The sequence below is a fragment of the Salminus brasiliensis genome, chromosome 11 (assembly GCF_030463535.1).
Source record: "Salminus brasiliensis chromosome 11, fSalBra1.hap2, whole genome shotgun sequence".
NCBI classification, from domain to species: domain Eukaryota; kingdom Metazoa; phylum Chordata; class Actinopteri; order Characiformes; family Bryconidae; genus Salminus; species Salminus brasiliensis.
In genome coordinates, this window is record NC_132888.1 from 15709133 (window position 1) to 15731125 (window position 21993).

A 21993-nucleotide genomic window follows, 5' to 3' on the forward strand; every position below is an offset into this window, starting at 1 on the left:
TAATAGCTTTCTCTGAGTATTAAAGCAGCTGCCTGACCCCTTCATATTAGTTGTGAGGAGCGTCCAGCCTTAATCAAAAGTTAACGATTCAGTGTAGGATGTGCCCAGGGCGACACAAGGGCACTGCATTATTGGGAGTGTGCGGTGGAGGGGTAATTTGCAGAGCTGACTGAGCCAATAGGAGTGCAGCGTGGCTGGCACTGGTTGGGGTAACACATGTGATGTGCCTGAGAGATCAAAACACGCACTTGATGAACGTAGGGGCAGAGGCTGGCAGAGGGGGGAGTGGCCCACGCTCCCAGCTTTGAATCACCGATCAAGGTCGTTCTTAGTTCATTAAATTCTGCTCAGAGGCTTGTCCCGGTAAGCAACACGCACACATAGAGAAGTTACATTACGTACTTCAGTTATTGGAGTCTTTTAAATACTTCTTGTAGTAAGTTTCTCAGACGTCTACCAAATCCTGACTTCTCTAGTTTGTGTGTATGTGCACATACATGTCTTTGCTGCCTTCGAAAAATTGCGAAAAACTTTGTAAATCTTTCTTTAGTCAAACTGAAAACACTATTTTTGAGGTTGTATTAACTTCTCATTTTGAATCAGTAGATATTTACAAAAAACTAAGTTACATTTACCAAACACTTTGCCCCCCTTTTACTTTTAGTAGTGAGAGTAGATAGAATTCTTCCTATACAGCACTGCTGTTTGTGTGTATGTATGCTGGCTGTGCTGTCAAAAGTTTGGAATCACTATTCATTTAAAGTGAAATTGTTATGCGAAATTGTAAAAATATATAATAATTATTATACAGGATGTCTTAAAAGTATGAAAACACCCATATCAAATTAAAAAGCTGTGTCTAAAATGGGATTACTGTCTGTATTATCGTCTGAATAGTGATTCCAAACTGTTGACTGCATAGGTAGCATACATACACACAAATAGCAGTGCTGTATAGAAAGAATTCTACTTACTCTAATTCTACTAAAAGTGTTTGGTAAATGTAACTTTTTGTAAAGGTTTTTTGTAAATATCTACTGATTCAAAATGAGAAGTTTGTACAAGCTAAAATAACATAATTTAATAACTTATAGTTATAGTATAACTTATAGTAATAAGACAGATAACAAATACATATTTTGGGTAGTTTGTGATATTTATGACCACACTGTATTATATAAAGTAACAAAAAATGACTAAATGGCGAGTTGTTCCAAACTTTTGGACAGTAGTGTGCATGCATGTACAGTCTGAAGCAACTTTAAGACATGCACAGTAGGCCAGAAATTTTACCCGGAAGAGCTGTATGTGTGAACACACATATCCTGATCAGTCGTACCAGATATTACCTGGACTTTGTCCTGCCAGCCTCCTAGTACAAACTAGTAATGCTTGAGTGAGGCCATGTGTGAATAGAGCAGGTAAGTTTCTGGAGAATTCACAGTGAGTTATGCTGCAGCTTTTTGCATGAGCTGCGCATGCGCCATCCCTTGCCTAAACCATGAGGTACATTTCCGCCTGACAAGGAAAATCTCTGGCTGTGCGCTACATGTGCAAAAGGCCGGCTCCGGATAATGTCCAGACCTGATTCTCTAGACATTTTCCGACGTTCCTATGTGAGAACACAAAGGTCTTGTCTCCTAGATCAAATAAAATGTTTTGTTGATAAAGTAACAATACGCATAAATCATTCACAGTTACTTTTTATTAAATTTAACATATTTGGGGGAATAAACCAATAACATTCAACATATAAATAACAATTTAAAATGTCATTGTTTTCCCTTTGAGAAGGAACAAAACATTTAAACAGGGGTGTCCTAACCTTTGCATATGACAGTAATGTTCAAATAGAAAAGTGCTGTAAATGAAGCCAGCAGCCTCATTCCCTTCAGTCATGCTGTGTGTAATGTTCTGTGTGCCTTGTATGTTTTGGCTGGCCGTGACACTTCCCTGAAACTGGGTCATTCGTAATGCTGGAACTTCCTGCGGACAGTCAATCATGATTGTTCCTGCAGTGACTGCGCTTCTCCACCGACCTACTCCTGACACACGCCCATCACCGCTCCTCTGATAGTCACCTCCTGTGCCAGTTTCCTCACTGTGCTCAGGTAACCTTACACTCGTCCAGATAACCCCTCGCTTCGTGTAAACAAAAGCCGCTCCATACTCTCCACACACTTACCCATGATGGTGAGGACACCAAAAGCTGTCTGCACGCTTCACACATGAAGTGCTCCACCTTTCCTCCCATCTGTCTGGGGCCCAAGATGCGCTCAGGAGAGGCTGGCTGTCATGCGAGGTTAATGCGGCACAGCGCAATTGGGCAAGTGCAGGGCATCTGGCCATGGCCTGAGGAGCTGGGCAGGCTTGAGTGTAAAGATCTTGTCATGCCCCGCATGGCCAGCCTGGCATCACTGAGCTGTGTGTGTGTGTGCGTTGAGCATAATGTGCTCTGCTTGTGCAAATGTGTTCAGTGTGGGAAGTTAATGTAACATGCACATTAGTCCATTTACACATATGCCACGCTGGGCTGCCGTCTTGTGTTGCTCTACAGGAGCAGATATATACAGCTACACATGAATCCAGCACAAAGGGGATCCAGGATTAGGGCTGAGTATGGGCACCGACGTCATGTTCAGTGATTATCACAGTATAGGTGGCCTGATACAACACAGAACAGCACACACTCTCGAAAACATAACTGACTTTTGTATCATTAAACAGGGTTACACTCAGTCTCTTGCCAGTCTTTAGGATTATGCCTCTACATACACATCCCAAGGTTCGTTGCTGAACCTTGCACATATTTCTCATACAACATAAAGGCAAAGCGCCACTTGCTTATACAGTATAAATATCACACTCTTGGATTTGGTTTCAGTACTTGTTTGTCTTAAACATACAATATATGGACAACAGTACTGGGACACCTGCAGGAGCTTTTCTGACATCCCATTCTAAATCTTTTCTATAGGAAGTTGGTCCCCCAGCTTTAACAGCAGGTTTGGAACACTGCAGTTATTGAGTCAGTACTCGGCGACCCCGCCCTGTAACTTTATGTGTTTTCTTACTCACAGTTGATTGTGGAATATCTGAGGGGAAAACAAATGTTTCACAAACTGACTTTACAACATGCATCCTATTACAGTACCATGCTGGAATCCAGTGAGCTCTTTAGAACCACTCATTCTTTCACTACCGTGTGTAAAGACAGACTGCATGGTTGGATTCTTGGTTTTATACACCTGTAGCAATGGGACTTGATTTAAATAAATAAATAAATAAAACCTGAATTAATTGATTAAGAAGTGTGTACTTTTGTGTACATAGCCTAAAGAAAGAAAAATGTTGTTGTATCAGCACCAATCATATTGATTTTGATATTTGGGACAGTCCTTCCCAAAATATGGATTTATTGTGTTGATCTTTAAACAGTACCCTCTGAAATGTATTCTTTTATATATATTCAAATATTTGATTATGGGCTATACACCAACTATTTAACTGCACAGGGGTACTGTTAATGCCTTAATTAAGTTTAATGCAAGAAAAAGGATCTTCTCTTTAGTAGAGAATAAAATGGACAAAGTTGTTTTGATTTTTTTGACGATTTCTTTTGGACGATAACCATGGGCACCAACGTCATGTTCAGTGATTATCACAGTATAGGTGGCCTGATGTTGGCCTGAATTACAGAATATGGACAAAAGTTTTGGGACACACCTCTTGATCATTGAACTCCGCCTCATTGCCACAGGTGTGTAAAATCAAGCACCTAGCCATGCAGTCTGCCTTTACACACATTAGTGAAGGAATGGGTGGTTCTGAAGAGCTCACCGGGTTCCAGCGTGGTATCGTAATAAGATGCCACCACTGTAACAAGTCAGTTTGTGAAATTTCGTCCCACCTAGATATTCCAACATAAACTTTCCATTGAACACCTTTGGGATTAAGTAGAGCGGAGATTGCTAGCCAGGCATTCTCATCTGACATCAGTGTCTGACCTCACAAATGGTCTCTGGATGAATGAGCAAAACTTCCCACAGACACACTCCAAAATCTTGTCAGAAGCCTTTCCAGAAGAGTGGAAGCTGTTATAGCTGCAACAATGGGTCCAACTCCATATTATTGCCTATGGATTTAAAAGTTCCTGTATGTGGATTGTGTGTGTGTCCCAATACTTTTATCCATTTAGTGCATGTAGAGTAAAGGTGAATATCACAAAAGGCGTATTAAGACAACAGAAGTGTGTCCCGTTGAATCATGTTTTTGCACTCTGAGTTTTTTTCTCCTCACTGGAACATAAATTTTACACATACATGAAAAGGTACATGAAGTTGAACATAGAATTGATGAGGCCGCACTATAAGTATGCCTGTACACTACATTCATTCTGTGTGGGGTAAAGCTACCCTCTTTAAACCAGATTTAAAGTAAACATGAGTATACATCAAATCTGCAATCTTCCTGCAGGCACATGGTGATTGGGAAGTGGCTTAAAAGTGCGGAAATGGCTTAACTTGATTTGATTTAACTAACGGCTTCCACATAGCCTGCCGCTGAAGACGGGAGGGAGTCTCTGTTAATGCGCAGGCCTCGAATCCGACCAAGAGAAATACACATTATAGGAAACACTGCTGCTTAGACTTAATACCCCGGAGTTATTACTACTCCTGAATTGATTTAAATAGAGTGACAGCTGTCAGTCTTTGATTCTGCGGTGTTTGATTTGTTATTATTTCTGCATAACACAGCACACCTCTCTGTTGTCTCTGAGGAGATTACAGCACCCTAAGGATGTACACAACACATTACCAGACCAACTCATTACGCTGCACACAAGCTCCAGAGACTGCTTCTGTACTGGGCTTCGTACTGGCCATAAGAGAAACAGCACTGCCCCCTCCCCCCTTTTGGAGATTTATTAGATTAGTGCTCGTAACACAAATTACTCACTCTGTGAGTCATGTACCTATACATGTGTTCACAGTAACTACAGTCTCCTGTAATGTTGTACATAATGACACAGGGTCACTTAGGGCCTAAAGATTAACACCAGAGACTGTACATAAGCAGAAGCTGGCCCAGCAGTGTTTTCTCGATGTGACTAAACACGTCGGGGCTTCTGACTCACAGCACTGTGTTTGATTTAGGTCTGACAACACACTGGGATCGCCCACACTGCACGAAACTTAGCAGTAGCAGTGCCACTCTCAGCTGCAGCAGTCCAGCAGTGCACATTCCCTTCTCCCCATAGGCCAAAGATCAGCAGGCGATAAGCGTGTTTTTGCGGTCATTGCTTGTAGAAAGAAATACCATATAACCCCATGTAAAATTAAGTTGTGTGTACTTTAACAAAGAGAATCTCATAACTTTCATATAATTCTCACATCCCTTACCCTTGTGCCCATCCACCTACCCATCCACAATATAGTCCCCAGGGGAAAAAATTGGGGAGGTTCATAAAAACAAAATCAACTCTCATCATACATCATAATTCAAGTAGTAATAAATAAATGAGAAGGTTTAAGAAGCATCACTGTCTTGTTCTGTCAGTATAACATTGGCTTTAATGTATTCACAAATAGGGTCCCATGTCTTGTGGAAAGGATTTGAGGTTCCCTTAATGGACCAACGTAGTTTCTCAGGTCTAAGACATGACAAGATTCCCTGGATCCGTATTTTGTGTGATATAGGAGAAGCAGACTTCCATTTAGGCAAAGTGACACGTCTTTTGCTTATAAAGTTGTGAAGGTGATCACATGTTGCACCGTTGAGGGCATTTGAGGATGCAGAAGTATTCCAAGCAGGGAAGTCAGGGATACCTTTTTGATTAAATTATTACATTATAATATGATAAGGTGCTCAATACTTTTGCAGCACAGTGCGGTAGGTACACATGCATATTTATCTGCTAGTAGAATGAGATCATTATACCTTTAAAAAATATCTATAAAAATAAATGTTAATCAAATGTTTTATTATGTGAATAAATGTTTTATTATGTAAAATATATCATTGATTCAGTAAATTCATTTTGGACAGAAATGAATGTATTTTTATACAATTACTATTTTAAGTAAATATAAATATATAGAGAGATATAGAGAGCTTTTTTAATCTAGTCCAATGACTGAACCCTAAACTTGCCTGGATTTGCCATGAAAACAAATGACATGCCTCTACATACATGGTAAAACCATCATACCTACCACTGCTCTCCACAGCAGTGGGGCCTCTTCTGGTCTAAACTTCCCTCTAAACTAAAAAGCCAGGAGTTTTGGTTGCCCAGTAAACAAGGTGGTGGTGGTGCTGAGGGGGTGACTGAGGCTAAAGAAGGCAGAGCTCGCCCCTCGTCTAGTTTTACTTTCTGGCAAAGCGCGCCATGACGCATGGGGTTGCAGCTCATTAAAGCGGGAGTCTGGGGCTTGTCTCTGTAATCAGCAGGCTTGCTTGTGTCTTTGCTGCTGGATCTGCAGGAGAGCAGCAGTGGTCCTCCCAAAGCGACTGGCCATGTTTTCAATAAAGCCTCTCCGACTGGATTTCTGCCTCCACCGTATCAAAGGCTCACGAGGCACAGGCCATGAACCAGGGCTTAAAGTGGTAGGGCGGGAGGGAAAGGAGGGATAAAGGGGGGGGGAGCATCCGAATCAGTGCAAGTTTTTCTTATTTCGTTCTCTGATTCTTACTACATTCTTTAAGAAAGGAGTTCTTCAGTAAGCCCGTGGTTATATATGACATCAGGAGAATTGTTTTGAACACATCATAGCTGTGATGGTCAGTTATTCTATGTTACTCTATTTAATTATTTTAAGTTTTATTTTTTACTAAGAACCTTTTAACAAGACTTTTCACAATTGTTATACATTATTGAACCTTTTTCGGTACTGTAAAGCATCCTTCTGGCTAGGCGTTTTTCTCTACACAGCAAGACATCACCCTCTTTTTTTTCTGTCTAACATAAAGTAGGACTGGTCCTGAGACTCTTGCTTGACTGCTTGCGTTTCTCCCTTTCCAGCAATGAACTGGAGCACAGCGGGTAAGGTTCCGTGGCAGTTATGAATATGTGATAGACTGTGCCGGGAACTTGAGGGAGGAAAACTATCCAAGCAGACCGAACATTGTGCGCCAACACGTAGCAGAATGAATTAGCAGCCGAGCCAAAACACCGGATGCAGGGAGGTTATGTCTGTTTGGTGCATTTAACACGTCACCCATGCAATACCACCCCCCACCCCCCCTTCCTCCTCCTTCCTCCTCCTTCCCCAACAGAATTAGCTCTCCGCTCACACCCACAGACACTGTTCGCGGCGCCACTGACCCCTTTAACTATGACAGTTATGATGCTTTGTGTGTCCGCCAAGTCATCGGAAATGCAGGGCTGGTTAATCATTCATTTGCTTTGTTCTAGTGTAAAAAATTTGCTCCATTGTGATGAATGCCAGCAAAAGACCTGAGGTGGTTTGTATGGTTTCCAAATCTCCCCTCCCTTCTTGTATTATTTGCAGGGCTATGGAAGTGTATTGACACTAATGTTAGTCTGAGGTCGCCTAATGTTTGCATTAACATGAGTGCATATATATTCAGTTGGTTCTCAATGTTCAGCTGTCTCATATATTCCAGCCTATGCTCTAGGATTTGATTACATTGGAAGGTGTGTATCCTACACATTTTACCTTCATTTATTTACTTATTTATTGATTTATTTATTTCCAGAGATATGATTATAACATTAGTGTGGTTTTATGCACCAATACCTTTTTCTTTTCTTTTTTTTTTATTATTTTTAGTGTGTAGATCACATTTTAGTATGTAGATGATCTGACCCCTGATCTGATTGACTCTATATTGTGCCTCTTCAGAAGGCAGCCCAGACTGATCACACTCCTTCTAACTTCATCATTAATAGGAGTTCTAAACATAAGCTATAGGCTGAAAGGTGGGTATGTGCATGATATATAAAAGGTTTTCATAACACCACGAAAGAAGTAGTTTTAAATGGGTCGCACGTGCAGCTCAGTGTCGGGATGTTGTGGTACATTTTGAAACCTACATTGTGTACAAACTACATCAAACCTGTTTATTTAACAAAGTGAAGAAAATTAGGTTTTCCCTGTTTGGACCATTTCCTACGTAAATGGGAACTGCTCCACTCGAATGATAGATAGACAGAGAGACACAGAATTGAGACATATCCTAGTGTGTGTGTGTGTGTGTGTGTGTATGTGTTATTGTATGTCACCCATGTGTCTGTGATTGCTTGCCTGTTATGCAAATCAGGGTGCTACCTCTTAAATCTCTTTCAGCAAATTAGTGAAGAACACACAAACATAAACAGCTGTTGCTGTTGGACTCCGACATCTCTGCAGCTCTCCTCTCTGCCTCTCGAACAATGCTTGGCCTGGGGGGGGGTGGGTCAGGGTGAGTGAGTGAGTCACTCTGTTGCACTAACCGTGTTTTTGTCCCCCAGGCTTAACCCCTTCTCCTCTCTAGATTAATTTTGCATGTCCTTGTGCTTTGTTGAGAGGCGTGGTGGGGGGGGCGGGGATTTACCCTGTTTGACACCTCCTCAAATATAGAGCAGGAGTTTGGCACGTAATGAGGTTTAGTGTTGCTCAGGCCACTTTCTGTTTAGAGTGACTGAGGGAGGTCGGCATGCAGGAGGCTTGACCAGGTGACCTCTGCCATCTCTCTTTCTTCTTCTCCTCTCTTTTTTACCATATTTAATCTCCAGAGCTCTGGAAGTTCAGCTCTTTTCCAGGACAGTTTTTAGTTAGTAGTGATTGGATTGATTGGATAGGTGGTTGGGGGAAAAAAAAAAAAACATGCATGCAGTGTACTAGAAAATATAAAATAACGAAAATAAAGTAATAATTTACAGAATATATCACACCTCCATGTGACTCAACCAGAAAAAAACACAAGTGATTAGTTTTGTTAATTATGATTTATTATTAATATATTAAAAATAGTATGCTTTATTTATTATTCATTTATTAATTATACATGTAAATGAATAAATAACTGGCACTTAGTGATTCAGCAGCACGCGTGCGACCCGTGCCTGGCCATTTCGGTTACAGCACCAGGCTATTGATGACAGGGTTGTGGGTTCGATACCCAGACTCGGGCTCGGCAAGCTGCCACTGTTGGAACTGTAGCAAGGCCCTTAACCCTCCCTGCTCCCCTTGCACTGTAGCGATGGATGCCCACTGCTTCAGATCTGTGCTCACTGTCCTGTGTGTGTGCGTGTGTGTGGGTTGGGTGATGGGTTAAAGGCAGAGATGAGATTCCATGTGTCACAAATGGTAAATATGGATCTTATCAGTCAAATTTGATCTCAAATGTAGTTGAATATTTACAGTGCTAGTGTGACCTAAGAAGTACTAGATAAAACAGTACTGCTATTACAACTGATTGCATACTTTAATCCAGCTGCACACACATCAAATGTGGGTTATATTATATTTATACATTCTCTATTTAAAACAATTGGCAAATGATAAAATAAGCAGTCAAATAACTGTAGTAAACACCAGCTTTAAAATGTACGCAGAAAATCAAACTACTGAGCAAACTGATTGTATTCACAGTGGTGAAAATAAAACACTGAACTGTGGTTGTGCTTTACAGCAGCTTGAATCATGCGGAAACTTGTTTTCCTGTTAACACTGTGCTGGGTGGGACACAGTGGCTAATCCATGTCAAAGCTGTCAGTTCACACATAAACACACACACACACACACACACACACACACAAATGGGAAAATTAATGGAAAACAATATATATGGCTGAAAGTCTGAAAAGGTTGATTAGGTTTTTGAGCACTGCCACCCTTTGGGAAGCTTACTGTAGCATTACTGTGGCTGCTCTCTGCCAGGTGTTGAGCCAACAGTGCTGTCCAAAGGTTGTGCCTTTGTAATCACTACAAAGGCCACTGGAGCGACATTGTACTTGTTCCTATGAAGCACTCTCATTCTCTCTCACCAGATTTACACTAAAAGTCAGTGTCCGGTGAACAAATAATACAATGATTGTTCTAATAGCCACACCCTTCCTATCACTATTAATGTTGCTGGGAACACACACACACATACACACACATACATACTGAATGGCATAGCAGTTACCAGACTCATCATTAAGCCTGGCCAATAACCCCCTCAGTCCTGCACTGTAACTGCTGCTATTTTCTTTTTTCTCTTTGGGAGAGGTGTTTGTTCTCTTCAGGACTGCTGAAGACTTCACACATTCTGGGTGTATGCAGCGCTGAGTGTTTCCTGCCCCTGCCCCGGCCTCCCTCCTCCTCTTCCTGCCCCATGCCACTGCAGCTGAACCCTACGCAGGATATTTATATCCTGTGCTATGAGCCCCGGGGCTGAGGCTCTTCTCTCCTCTCTCGTGAGACGTTAGCTCCAGCGATTTAGTGGTCAGTCCACATGGCCAACCAGTAACCCCCCCCCACCCCGGTCGCGGCCGCCATGCACGTCGCCATCTTCTGTCTCCTCTCTCACTGCTAGGGTGCCACTTCAGGCGCCACAACATAGCCCACACAATGCCTTCCTCTGTGTGGGAAAACAGAGAGGCAGAGATGAGATAATATTGAAGCCTGTGGTGTCTGAGTGCCGTTCATTTCTCTGGAAGGCATTTTGCTAGCACACCATTCTGCAGTTCTGCATTTGCACAAGCTGGAGATGGCCACAAGTAATAGACTACCAATGTATCTGCTGCTAAAGCACCTGTTCAACTAGAAAGAAAGGTGGAGTAGTTAACTAGTCTTTCATTCTAGGAATTTTGTGGTATGAACATTTTTTTTTTATGGTTTTATGGTTTATAGTTAAGCACTAATACAACATTACAGAATTCACCCAGTTACAGTATTTTATTGGATGTTTCATTTCAGTATAATGCCTACAGATTGCATATAAACCTTTTTCAGAAACAAATATGTTGTTTTCTTGTTTCCCATGTTACTTTCTACAAAGACAGCAGTCATTTGTGAACATCAGAATAATTAAAATGGTATGATTACTGTCTGTGTTTATACTGTCATGGATCTTTTATATATCTCTACCACTGGAGGTGTTTTGGTTTAATTGAGGTTAAGGGTACATAGACCTCATGGCTAGTACTTCCATAGAAAAATGAAGGGGAAAGGACAAAACACTCATCCGAGCAAAGTGGTTCATCTGCCGGTCATGGCTGCCTTATTTACTTTTAATTGAGTTATGTTGGATAAATCAGAGGTTTGCAGTGCAGCACAAGCATTACCGCTACAAAGAGTCTTCACACACAACACGCAGGACCCTTACCGCCTGATAGTACGTCAACCCTGACTGATCTGTGGGTAGTGACACATGCAGAAACATGTTGGACTTATGAATCCAGCACTTGCTTGCTTGCCCTTATCCTTTCCCCCCCCACCCACTTGTGTTTTTTTTTTTCTCTCTCTCTTGCGTTATGTAAACCTGAGTGCGATGGCAGTTTACCTCACTTGGCTATAACTTTCACGCCGCTGAATTTGCCTTGCTTGCCCAAGTTTGGAAGTCTGTTCTCTTTTTGACACTCATGTTTTTAAACAGCTGCTACCTTTTTATAAGTGTGTGAGAAAGTCAAGAAAATGTCTTTCACAAGACATCAGATCGGACGGAATAGTTACACACTCCGGGTATGTGCAGTCTAAGGTTTTTTTTCAGTGTTAAGGGTGTTGGTTTTAAATGAACCAAACACAGTTCAGTTAAAGTGAACCTAAAAAGAAACCAGCTGCAATTGACCTTTGTGCTTTTAGTATTCTGCACTCAGACTCTGTTCTCTTTCCAGTTCTCTCCAGCATTGATGGACTCCAGGATTCTCAAACTCCTTTCTGTTCACACCACAACTTCTTTAGAACTCAGGGCCCACTTGTGTTTAACTTGCATCATGGTCTCTCATCACACCATTAAGTACAGAAAATCCAGTGAACAGCTCTTCTTCTGAGGAATTTGATTGTACCAGCTAATCTGAAAGCCTCAGTGTTCTTTAATTACAAAGTCAATGGTTGAAGCTGATCAGGGGTGTTTCTTTTTCACAGTACATGAATCTGTCAGACCCCAAAATAAACCACAAATGAACCGTACTGAGACCACCTCGGTAGGTGATCTGGGTTTAGTTCATTTGAGGGTCAGTTTAGAGGTCATATGACGTGTCTGCATATGCAAAGAAAGCATGACTCAACAGTCTGAGTCCACATGAAAGACTGAAACGGTTAAAGTGTGAAAGTACCCTAAATTCCCATCGTCAACAGTGTCTGCTGTCTGATTGTGTTATACTGCTGTATGTTTGCACCTGCATCTCCCACACTGTGTCATGATGGAATGACTTGCATGCTTGAAAAAGGGTGGCCAACTCGACATTAAACACACACCTGTTTTTTCTTTTTTCTTTCTTTTTGTGTTGTCGTTTTTCTGCAGGTATATCCTAAAGGAGACCCTTCCTGTCGCCTTTTTTTTTTTTTTTTTTTTTTTTTTTTGTTATTTCAGTCTTCATTTTTATTCTCGCTCTCCTTTTTCAAGCATGCATGTCCATTCTCCTCCATCCTCCTGCCCTCCCTTCATTTCCTTTATTGATTTGCCATCGTTATGTGTGAAAGTGGAGAGGAGAGGAGGGCCTTGCTAGAGCACAAAGGAGGACGTCTGCGCCACTGACCTGCCAGGTTAGAGACACTAGTGCCAGAATGGACCGGAGAGCAACTGCTCACAGCTCTGTATCACAGACAATTGCACTTCAAATTAATTCCGAACTTTCAGAGCTTCTTCAGAACTACTTCAGAGCACTTAACCTCTGTTGTGAGGATGGGCTGTGATGATGCTCGCAGCAGCAAGTGGGATAATGTGGAATTAACCCAGCTTTTAGCTTGACTGTGTTTAAAGGCCAGAAATACCATTCGTATAGATCAGAATTCTGATGTCTGTACCCCGCCCACAAGTGGCATGTCTGTGCCCCGCCCACAAGTATGTTCTTTTCTGTGTGTGAAGAAACCTTCCAGAAGGCTGGTAAAGATCCCAGTCAAAGCAATGAGAAATTTAGTTTTATTAGAAATTATTAATTAGTAATTGTTATTCATTTCAAATGCTTTTTTGTATGCATGTGAAAAGAAGCACTGTTACAGTGGCTTAGGTGTAAGTTTGTTGTTGTACTAATAATATATTAATGATAATTAGTGCTGCATGATATTAAAATAATTACTTTACTATTTTATAAAAAAAAATATATATATATATAGAAACTTTTATCATAGTAAGAAATACTTTACTATAATATATAATAATGTAATATAATAATATAATAAAAATAAAATCACCAGAAGTCAGTGCTTAACAATAACACTGTGTATCCAATATCGGTGTAAAATAAACAATATTGTTGCAGATATTATCTGCCTAGGGAATGAATATGCAATTGGAAAAGAGAATAGTGTACATGTCTGTCTGTATAAAGTAGTAAAATTGCTATAATATTAGCAAGTTGGCCGATCGTATGTCCCAATCTGATTAGATTTGATTAGTCATCACCATGTAATGTAGCATTTAACCTCGAAACTTAAATTGTGCAGCAACTCTGATGTCCAGTGTAAGATTATTGTTAGTTCTCTGTAAAATTTGTCCAACCTTACAGCAGTATTTGTAGGTGGAGAAAGAACATACTTCCAGGCGGAGCATGGACAGGTCAGTGGCTTACCCTCAGGGTCTTAAGCACAGTAATTAGGGCAAGGATATTCAATACTGGATAGCGGGTGGCAAAGCACAAAGAAAGATAGGGCAGTCTGTCCCTTTTCATCCAGCCAAGCATACCTGCTAATTACCCTAAAGAGTCACAGTGTACAACTAGTATATACAATTCTGCTCTAAAAACTTTATATTATAAAAACTCTAAATATTTCCCTTTATCTGTCTGTCAGTATTTGTTTTGTACTATATTTTGAGTCAAACAAAGAGCTTTAATCCCTCACTCATTTTGTTGTGTGGTGTGAGATTGTTAGTAATCTGTATGGTTGCTGTTATTGTAGGTGTACATTCTAAAGTCTAAAGGAGACTAATAAAGAGTGCCATCCTAAAACAAATTCTTGCTTTTGTTGCCTTTTTGGCCCAGCTGTGCAATTCTGCCCACGCGTTTAGCTTATGCAAGTTGTGAAACACCAGCTCATCTAAGCATGGCACTAAAGCAGTAGTGGGGGGGGGTGCAGTTGGGGGTTTGAGAACCTACTGGTACGGTCCTCTGTGGCTCCACATGTTCACCAATGTGTGTGCACTTGTGTATGCTGCATTATTGATGCATGAAGCCCTCCTACGTTTAAACTTCATAATCATGAGCAGGACTTTGGCCCAGCTCACACTACAGGCCATACATCTAGCCATGTCTCTCGTCGGCTTTAGTGACACTGTTAATTCCTGTGCACTCTGGGAAGGAAAGAAACAGCAGCGCTGGCTATGAGTTCTTTGCTCTAGTAAAGGTGCCTAAAGGTTGTTTTGGAGTAATGCCCAAGATTAAGGTTCCTTAAAGATTTTTTTTAATTGATGGTTCTTTTCTAGTTCACTAGTGTGTGTGTGTGTGTGTGTGTGTGTGTGTGTGTGTGTGTGTGTGTGTGTGTGTGTGTGTGTGTGTTCACAACCACAGATAGGTTAAATGCGGAGGACACATTTTGCTGTACAGTGTACACTGTACAGTGAGAAATACGTGCACCTTTACCTTTTTACTTCACTTTAAAGAAAATGATATTTGGCAAATGAGAAGCTTTTTAAAGCACCATGTTATCCTAAAATGATTCTATATTAGCTGAAGGATTTTCTGTAGAGCTGTACACTCAAGCCAAGAGCCATGGAAGAACCTTTTCTTTAAGTATGTAAGACTTTTGCATTTATGAAGGTTCTTCTAAAGTCTAAAAAAAAAAAAAAAAAAGTACCCGTAATGTTTCTGGGCTTGGATGTTCTTCACCCTTTAAAGAGGTAATCACATCTTTGCAAAAATGATACTTTAAAGAAACATTCATTGAAAGACTACAGAAAGCACTTTCTGACATCTATATTTGCCCTCTCATACATATCTACAGTGAGTGGGTGTAGGCCATTTTCGATGGTTGCACATTGACTGTCCCATAGTCTTCCAGCGACTCTGCTGGCTGGGTAAACAACACGGAGTGTGAACTTTGCTCTCTGACTGGGACATGAGCAGGAAAAACAGAAATGAGCAGCATGTGATTGTAGAGTGCTGACAGAGTGGAGCTCCTCTAGGAGTTGTGGACGCGAGTCCTGCACACCCCTCTCCGTAGGTGTCCTGCCGCTTACCCTAAACCAGCTTCACAGCCCGCACTGCTGAAGCTGCCATTTGTTTAGATAAGCTTTTTGATATCGAGTTTTATTCTTTTTGGCCTCACGAGATGGTGTACGCCAATTTTCTAGCCTGTGCACACACACTACTGTACTTTGTAATCAGCTCCAACAATTATACCATCGAAAATATGCTCTGATTGCTCTCTGTGTGTATTTTGGACTACGCGGCAGGGCCAAAAACAATACCAGTCAAAACAAAGAGGGGGTTACGCGGACTCGCAATAATTTGCGCTGTCTGTGAAGAGGTTTCAGCCGCCCTTTGAAGTGTCCAGTCCCTAAATTACAGTGCTGCCATAATGAAGTATTACTGTGCAATTACCCCAGCAGTGTGCTGCACACAGCCGCAGTGCAGAACAGTGAAAGTGCAGCATGGGAGCAGAGGGCAGGCGTTGAGGCTTCAGAGTAAGGGTGTTGTTTGTGTGTGTGTGTGTGTGTGTGTGTGTGTGTGTGTGTGTGTGTGTGTGCGTGTGCGCGCGCGTGCATGCGTGCATGCGTGCGTGCGTGCGTATATATGTTTGTGTGTGTGTGTTCAGGGCTGTGCCACACCGCTTGGCTTGGCTCTGGGTGGCCCTCACCTGAGGTGGCCAGGCCTGATGAATTATGAAGTGGTGGCAGTCTCATCAATACTGCAGCAGCACAAACATGCAGACTATTGGCACGAGGCGCCACGTTAACGGGCGATGCATTTTTAATTAAGGATGGGCTTAGTTTCTCAGTTTGACAGCACTCTAAAACATGGGCAGAGAGTGGCAGAAGAGGGGACTGCAGTTATTTCTGGAGCGCAGGTACCTGAAGGCCTTGAAAAGTTTCACAGACGCAGGCGCCGCATGTGCTTCCTGCTTAGTGTTTTTGGCTCAGCCCTTTGGACTGCAAGCTCCTCATCTCAGAGAAAGGGAAAAAAAAAAAAAGTAAAGCAGGTCAACCCGGCTGAAGAAGAGTGATGAGAAGGGCTACAGATGGACCACAGATTCACTGACCTCTCGTTTCTGTTTTACGCTGCAACATAAAGCAGGCTTGTTGTGAGATTAGGTAGTAGTATTATGCGGGAAGCCATGGAAACCCTGGTTAACTCCTCATGGGCAGTTGACGCTGTGTTGAAAGGGAGGATGGCTCCTCCCAATTGATTAAAACCATACAGAGACAGCGAGATGAGCCCCACAGCCACTGAGTCATACACACAAGACTTGAAGTAGCTACACTGGCCACTACAAGACATTTAATCAAATATCCTGCTCATGCCAGCTACAGTGTGTGTGTGTGTGTGTGTGTGTGAGTCCCTCCTTGTAATTCCAACTTGGCACTGTTTCATTGCTGAATTCCTGCATGCAATTTAAAACGATGTTTCAGCTGTTGTAAGCGCACAAACACTCTGTGATGTGATATTATGTCAGCCGTATCATTAGATGGCATTTAGGCAGGATGATTCTTGATCGTTTAGCAAAATAGCAGCATGAAGGATTGTTATTTCACTGCTGCTGTATTTTGGAGACAAATCCCACCTCCAAGGCCCAGGCTCTATAAAGTGTCAGTGTGTGGGTGGGTGGGTGTGTGTGCGCGCGTGTGTGCAAGATTCAGAACCAATCACGGGCCAGAAACACTCGCAGGCCAGCATTTACAGACACCAGTGAGCACTCCTTTGGCTTGGTCCTTCTGGCCTAGCGTGCTAGCAGCGTGAGGGTCAGCCCTGAGTGCGGCCGGCTGAAATGAGATCCATGCCCTGTTCAGGGACAGGAGCAGGGTCAGCAGCTGGTGGAGGATATGGCAATCATTTATAAAAATATGCTTTCTCAAGCCCACAAAAACAAAAGCCCCAAACCCAACAGCTGGGAAGGGTTGGGAGTAGCCCCAAGGCTGGCAAGTTCCCTTCCAGATGGAGAGGTTAGTCCAGGGCTAGCCAGGCTGCTCCACTTAAACTTCCGATTCCCATTAGGTGCAGAGAAGATTGCAGGGGAAGGGAAGAGGAAGAAAAGCAACGAGCATGACTGCTCTGTTTTTTCGCCCCTCTTAATCAAATAAAGCAGGAAGCTTCCGAGACGGAAGAATTGTGTTTATTGATATTTGTGTGCGCTCTCTTGTTTGTTTTTAGAAACCTTCGCTCGCTCTTGCTTGCGCTCTCTTGCTCTTTCCCGTTGTGAAATATTAGCAAATATTTTTGTGAATACTTTTTCACCAGCCTGTGAGGAGCAGAGTTTTTCTGGGAGAGTTGCATTGGGGCCATTTTATTTTTCCTCATTAATGTTCCATTCGTTTAAATTGAACCACTGGGAAATTTAGACAAACTCTGCTTCTACTGCAGCTAAATTGCCAGCCCGGGTCAGTTTATAGTAATAGTAGGCGTTGGATGAAATGGCTGTATGGAGCAGGCCTTAAATAAGAATTGATGACCCTCTCCACTCCTGTGTTGATCTGACACTCCGCTCAGGGTAGAAGAATCGGGGGTCCTGGTGTGGGTATTGTGTTACCGAGGGCTCAATTTGGCTCTTTTAAAATGCCGTCACATTTTCAAGGAGCCCCAGAACCTGACGAGAGGGCCCTGGATTTGCCCTTAATAAGAGCAACGCACACATGAAAGCCCTGGGAATAGATTCACGGCACAGTACATAATGCACAACTTGTGTGAACCTGTGCCAAAACCCAGTCACTTCATACAGGGCGGGGTTGACACTGAGTCTGCACAACCTGGCCATTTTTTTTTTTCAGGGGACATGGGATATTCATTCAGAGGGGCTGCTAAAATTTACTGTAAGCAGACTGGCTGCTGATGTATTAAGCTCTATGTACTCTGAGAGGACGTGATCAGTGCTTTGGCTCCATTACTCACTCTCGGCATTAAAACAGCATTACAGGGCAGAAGAAAGCCATGGCCAAAGACTTTACTGCTTTCTCACACACCCAGCATTTGTCCCAGCCATTGCTTTATTGAAAAATGAAAAACAGAATTAAAGCAATCCATAAAAGTGATGGCATTTTGTAACAAAAGGCTTCTTAATTCACGAGATTGCATTTTTTACAAGGCTGTTGTACAGCAGTTTGCGCATTCTGGCCAGTGTAGCGAAGCTGAATGTACTGTGGCCTGTGGTCATGTTATAGAGTCATGCTGGAGTTTTCAGGATGTTTTAATTTCTCTTTATGTGAATTTGAATGAGAAGCACGAAGCTCAGGGCAGTGAGTGATTCCGGTTATGCAGGGAGCTTATCTTGAGTCTGTTTAATGTTATTATTATCATAGTTGTGCCTCAGGTCTGACTAGCAATCGGGCCAAAAAATGAGAGTTCAGACCGATGTTGCCAGCACATATCCATGTATATTCATAAACATGAGTTAACTGGCATGATATAGTAAGTCTTTGTGCAAGGGTTAAGACGCAGCCTGCTCTGCTACAAAGACGTGCCTTCTTCACATACAGCCCTGATGCTTCTGTAGTAGTGTGACCTGCTGTACTGAATGCTCTTTTTGTCAGGCAGCTGTGAAGAAGCCCCCCTTGAGTGTGGCCGCGTGTGTCTGCGTGTCGTATGGGACAGCATGGCCGTGCTGTCGGGGTATGTTTGTCTTGTGATGTGTGCTGCCCCCCATATGCTAGGGTGATGTTAGTAACCCACGCCTCCCCTAGCTGAGGTAACCCTGCACTGGCTGATACTGGCGGCCGCTGGCCCCCATGGGCCCTCTGCACACTACCACAGCGCTGGGGTCGCGACCTCAGGGCCTGCCAGGGTCAGGCCGGCGGCCGGCGGGGGCAAGCATTACAGGCCCATTACTGCAGGAAATTGAAAACACTGACCCCCCCCTTCCCTCCAGCTCAGACAGCGGCCGCCTGAGCGCCGACGCCATTTGTAAGACCTAATTGAGCTGTAATTAAGATGAACCTAGAGGAAGATGGAGCAAGCGCCTGAGGCAGGAGGAAGGTCAGGAAGAGCGAGAGGAAACCAATCAGCACATCTCACACGCAATGAAACAATCTCACAGTGTTAAACTCTGGAAATGTGTGGGCGGGGTTGGCTTTTCTGTCTGTCTTTTTTTTTTCTTCTCCCAGTCACATACTTGTAGATGGTTATTTTTGAGATTTTGCTGGGATTTCATGAGGTTAAGAGGAGGATTTTTATTTAACTCTTATTAGCTACAAATTCTGGTTCAAATTCTGGACCAGTGCTGCCATATTTGCCTATTCCAATATGTAAACAGGTATTGTGTAGGGTTGTAAAAGCAGTAAAACAAATACAGAGCAGTAGTCCAGCATCACCTAAACATACTAGTTTGAAATATCAGTAAAAAAAAAAATTTATATCTGCTTTTTCCGATGGAAAAAGATCCATTAAATAACACCCCCTTCAGACATTCACTGTAACCCAGACCTTTACCAGACATTACCCGGAGATGTCCGGATCAGTTGTACTGGACGTTACCCGGACTTTATCCTGCCAACCTCCTAGTACAAAGTCCAGGTAATGCCTGAGTTGAGCCCATGTGTGAATAGAGCAGGTCATTTTTCGGAAACATTTTTTAGCGGGTCATGCTCTACCCCATGTATGGTACTACACAGGCACCACCCCTTGCCTAAACCACACAAACATTTCCTGTAGTAAGAACCTGAGGAGAATGTCCATACCTGACTTTCCTGACATTTTCCAGAGTTCGCACATGAAAACGGCTTTACAGACTTTCCTTCAAATGTGCGTCATGTTCTCAAAATGAGCCGTGTGTATTTATATACACAATAATCTATATATACAAATAAGCTAAATATAAAATAAGTCCATATATCAAAAGTATTTACAAACTCGTGTTGATGTGTATAGTCATATGCAAAGGTTCGGACACCCCTGTTCAAATGATGTTTTGTTGAATTGTGCCGTCAAGCACCTCACACACTTCACACACTGGCATTTATCTGTGAATTTTAGAGCATGTTTTACATTCATTTTTGAAATGTCAACCTTTTATGATTTATTGTTTCTCAGTAAAACGGTCATTGTGCATCAACACCTGCAGAAGTGTGTGTTCTAGAGGAACAGAGTAGTGTGGACTCATTTAGACTGAGACAGAACTTTCAAACGTCTTTAAATATAGCTGGAATAATGTCACAGACCAGTTCAGTGCAGTGGCGTCTTAATAGTAATTCAATATGACTGTTTTAACATGTGTATTAGTTCAAGGGCCGACATCAGACATGTATTACGTACAGAGCAAATAGATATTTATAAGATTTGCAGTGTAGTTCGCAATTTTTCCATCACCTCGTATTACCCTGAACATGCCTGCTAGACCACAGCATAGCTCCAGATTCTGGAGTTCAGTTCCAGCAGATCAGGGTTGTGTTTTTTTTTTCTTCTTTTTTTCCCCAGTTTGGGTGTTTAAAATTGCAGGCCCTCACCTGTACGATGAAAGACACCAGTGGCGTATTAATTTCAGCCTGAATTAGGATAAAGAGGGCTGCACTTTATCACTCAGGTTGTTACTTAAAGTGCTTTAAACTCTGAAGATTTCAAAGCCTGTCTCACAAACCAGTTCTTTCTTCAGTACTTCTGTGCAACTTTTGATAAAAGTGAACGCTTATTTGACTAGGATCCCGATGATTGGAAATGATTCCGGGGTCATGTGAAAGAGATTGGGGCTGGTGCGTATCAGCCATGTCCAGGATGTGCGCGCGTGTGTGTGTGTGTGTGTGTGTTTGTGGCACTGCCCTCCACGCCTCTGGGACACCCTGTAAACAGACACCTATCAGCAGCTGGGCACTTGGCAGCAAAACAGGCCTGCATGTGGAGAAGGACACTGACCCCCACCAACTCTCGTCTCCACCCACACAGTCTTCCACACACTCACACACACATGCACACACAAACAAACACACCGCTGTGTGTTCCCCGCTTTTGCCCCCGGCCTGACCATGACTCGTCTCGACTCCAGCGGTGACGGACAGCGCAGTGTTTACCGGCTCTCCGGAAACCTCAGGAAGAGCGCCTCTCCCCACTTCCAAAACTTTTTTTTTTTTATTTTATTTTTAAATCAACACTTACTCCAGTTTATTTGTGCCCAACAACAAGCCAACAGGATTTATTGCGGCCTAATCTAAAGAGAGCGTCTCCATTTCCGAAAATAAAGTGCTCCGAATGGCTGGAAGAATGTAAACGGAACGCGGGAGAAATTATACAAATAGAGATAGCAGCAATCTCTTAGTCAAAATGTTTTCTCTGAAGTGCAGTGGGGAGTCTCTCGAGGCTTGCCAGGAAAACACTCAAAACTTATCTTCCTTCCTCTAAGCCCTCGTTCGAGACCTTCTGCTGGAGTGGCTGCTCTTAGCACGCATTTTAATGACCCGTCTTATCGAACGCGTCCAGTATGAACCTGTGGCATGTTTCACTACGCGGGGAGACAACTGCATTTACTGTATAGCACCGTACAGTGTACTGTATAACACTGATTTTATGTGGGGATGTGTGGGTCGCAGCAGCTGTGTATGAGGACATAAATCAGCGCTTCTCTCTGTCTCTAATTATTGATGAAGGGGACTTATAATGCCTTGCATGTGTTTTTTTTTTTTTTTTTTTTTTTTTTTTTTGGGTAAACCAAAGCCCCCTGCCCCCTCTACCCTCACCGTGTCCTCAGCACAGAGCATCACTCCGAAACAAGC

At 42.6% G+C, this 21993-nt stretch overlaps 1 protein-coding gene across 5 annotated transcripts in view; it reads left to right on the plus strand.

Moving 5' to 3' along the window:
- bcas3 (BCAS3 microtubule associated cell migration factor) overlaps positions 1–21993 on the plus strand; it is a 262914-nt gene that overhangs the window by 130291 nt on the left and 110630 nt on the right. Inside the window, exon 24 of one of the 5 annotated variants that reach the window (XM_072691952.1) lies at positions 12454–13156. The exons of the other annotated variants lie outside the window; for them this stretch is intronic. Within the exon in view, the coding sequence (XP_072548053.1) occupies positions 12454–12464 (11 nt within the window). The 3' untranslated portion in view covers positions 12465–13156. Of the gene's footprint in view, positions 1–12453; positions 13157–21993 lie in introns of those variants that run through there. 5 annotated transcript variants of the gene reach the window in all.